The 3198-nt window shown below is 47.0% G+C and overlaps 1 protein-coding gene across 1 annotated transcript in view; it reads left to right on the forward strand.

The window, feature by feature from the left end:
* COQ3 (coenzyme Q3, methyltransferase) overlaps positions 1–3198 on the forward strand; it is a gene marked incomplete at its 5' end in the record, with an annotated part of 43399 nt that continues 40201 nt past the window's right edge. The window contains one exon of the mRNA XM_012810386.2: positions 1–64. Coding sequence (XP_012665840.2) covers positions 1–64 — 64 coding nt within the window. The remainder of the gene's footprint in view (positions 65–3198) is intronic.

Raw genomic sequence — 3198 nt, forward strand, 5'->3', positions numbered from 1 at the left:
GGAGTGCGTGGGTCTGGGTGCTGGAACTCACAAGCCAATCGTCTTTACTTAACCCCTCCAGCGGGTGAGTGGGTGAGCGCGGAAGTCCTTCGCACGCGGGTCGCTGGAGGGCTGGCGGTTCTGCGCAGGCGCGGGGGAGGGCCGTAGGTCGCCGGCAGACCGCGGAGGAAAGTCCTACCCTTCCCAAGGGCCGGGAAAAGGCTGAGAACTAGTTGTCCTGGCCGGGAGAGTGCATCCCGCGGGCAGCCTCTGTGTGTCCAGCGACCTGCTCCATTTTGGCTGAGCTGTTTGCGCGAGAAGCTGGTGAACCGTATTTATGCCTGACTCTCAAGGTCATGCTTCCTCCCTTCTCCAGCACGGGAAAGATAACGCGTCTCTCAGAGCTTGGTGTCCGTATTTCGTTTGCACTTACTTTGCTTTTCTTTCAGAAAGAATTTAAGGGGTCGGCTCCCGTAGCTCAGTGGTTACGGCTCCAGCCACATACACTTAGGCTGGAGGGTTCCAACATGGCCTGGGCCACCTAAACAACAATGATAACTGCAACAAAAAATAGCCGGGCGTTGTGGTGGGCGCCTGTAGTCCTAGCTACTCCGGAGGCTGAGACAAGAGAATCGCGTAAGCCCAGGATTTTGAGGTTGCTGTGAGCTGTGACGCCACAGCACTCTACCGAGGACGACATACTGAGTCTTTGTCTCAAAAAAAATAAGAATTTAAAAAAAAAAAAAAGAAAGGAAGAATTTAAGGCAGATTTACGACTTTTTGATTAACGAGTTAATTCAACAGACTGTGTTTGCAAATATGATCAAGAAATTAATGCTTTACACTTGATACTTGTAAGTGACAATCTGATTTTTGAACTCCATTATTAACCCGAAAGTTAAGTTTATTCTTTAGATGAAACTCATTTAACAAATACTATATGCCCCGCACAGTTATGGGCAATGGAGATTTAAAAATCAACCATACCTCAAGGGTCTCTTAAAAAAAAGTTAGGAGAGAATTAAGAATAAAATGAGGCTCGGCGCCTGTGGCTCAAGCGGCTAAGGCGCCAGCCACCTACACCTAAGGTGGCGGGTTCGAATCCAGCCCGGACCCGCCAAATAACAACAATGGCTGCAACCAAAAAATAGCCAGGCGTTGTGGCAGGCGCCTGTGGTCCCAGCTACTTGGGAGGCAGAGACAGGAGACTCGCTTGAGCCCAGGAGTTGGAGGTTGCTGTGAGCGGTGAGGCCATGGCACTCTACCCAGGGGGATAGCTTGAGGCTCGTTTAAAAAAAAAAATGATTTAAATCTGTTTTTATCCACATGGGAAAATAATTAGGGCATGCTGTTAAGAGAGTAGGTTACAAATCAGTTTGTAATATGAATTTGAAAATATAGAGAATAGAGAGACCACAATTTTAGCAGTGATTGCCTTTGATGGAGTAAGTAATTGCCTATCATTTTATCTTTTATATGTTTTTATTTTTATGAACATATTTTTTTTAATCAGAAATTTTATTATTTATTTATTTTTTGAAACAGTGTCTTAATTTTGTCACCTTCAGTAGAGCATGGTGACATGATAGCTCACAGCACCCTCAAACTCCAGGCTCAAAGTGAACCTCTTGCCTCAGCCTCCCTAGTAGCTGGGACTGTAGGCAGGTGACACAATGGCCACCTACTTTTTAGAGATGAAGTCTCACTCTTGCTCAGGCTGGTCTTGAACTCCTAAGTACAAGCAATTTACTAATCAGAAATTTTGAAAAGATAAAACTATTTTCAGATGTTGAGGAGTAAACATAGAAGGAGCATCTAATCTGTTTGGGATCAGGATGGTATTTAAGGAACTATTTTTTTTTTTTTTTAAGAGACAGAGCGTCATTTAATCAGCCTTGGTAGAGTGCTGTAGCATCACAGCTCACAGCAACCTCCAAGTCTTGGGCTTAGGCGATTCTCTTTCCTCAGCCTCCCCAGTAGCTGGGACTACAGGTGCTGGCCACAACGCCCGGCTATTTTTTGTTGCAGTTTGTCTGGGGCTGGGTTCAAACTCACCACCCTCGGTATAGGGGGCTGGTGCCCTACCTACTGAGCCACAGGCACTGCCCTTAAAGAACTGTCTTAAAGGAGTTGGCCAGTTTTAGAAGCAGTTGGAGAGGCCAAAGAACCAACTTGAGAATCTGTGAGAAAGTTTGTGGGAAACTGCAGCAGCATTCCTTGAAAAGTGAGGTATGTGGATGCAGGCAGTTGGTAAGGGCAAGAGTGGCAAGGGATGAGACAGGCCTTTTAGGCCATGACAAGTTTATGAAAAGCTGTGTACACCTTCAGAGGTTGACTTTATCCTGAGGACAGTGGAAATTACTGGAGGAACAACATGATCAGACTTATGTTTAGAGCTAAGACTAAGCAGCTATGTGGAAATTGGGATGGAGGGAGTCAACTAGAAGCTTAGGGAGGCCTTAGCATTGGCAGGGTAAAGGTCTGTTGCCTGTCTTTTTGTTTTGTTTTGTTTTGTTTTGTTTTAGACAGAGCCTCAAGCTGTTGCCCTGGGTGGAGTGCTGTGGCATCATAGCTCACAGCAACCTCCAACTCCTGGGCTTAAGTGATTCTCTTGCCTCTGCCTCCCAAGTAGCTGGGACTGCAGGCACCTGCCGCAATGCCTGGCTGTTTTTTGGTTGTAGTTGTCATTGTTGTTTGGTGGGCCCTGGTGGGATTCGAACCCACTAGCTCTGGTGTATGTGGCTGGTACCTTAGCTACTTGAGCTACAGCCACTGTTGCCAGTTTTGTTAACAGCAGGAGAGGTATTGAATAAATAACTTTTGAATTAAATTAAAAAAAGAATTTTTTCCAGGTGGCACCTGTGGTTCAAAGGAGTAGGGCACTGGCCCCATATGCCGGAGGTGGCAGATTCAAACCCAGCTGCAGCCAAAAACAAAAAAGAATTTTTTCCCATTCCTTTAAAATCTCAAATACCACTGGGTGTGGTGGCTCACACCTGTAACCCCAGCTACTCTGAGGCTGATCACTAAAAGTCAGAAGTTCAGGCTCGGCGCCTGTGGCTCAAGCGGCTAGAGTGCCAGCCACGTACACCTAGGGTGGCAGGTTTGAATCCCCAGCCCGGGCCCGCCAAGCAACAATGATGGCTGCAACCAAAAAATGGCCAGGCGTTGTGGTGGGCGCCTGTGGTCCCAGCTACTTGGGAGGTGGAGGCAGGAGAC

This window comes from Otolemur garnettii, unplaced genomic scaffold (genome assembly GCF_000181295.1).
Source record: "Otolemur garnettii isolate 467f Iridium unplaced genomic scaffold, OtoGar3 scaffold00132, whole genome shotgun sequence".
Lineage (NCBI taxonomy): Eukaryota > Metazoa > Chordata > Mammalia > Primates > Galagidae > Otolemur > Otolemur garnettii.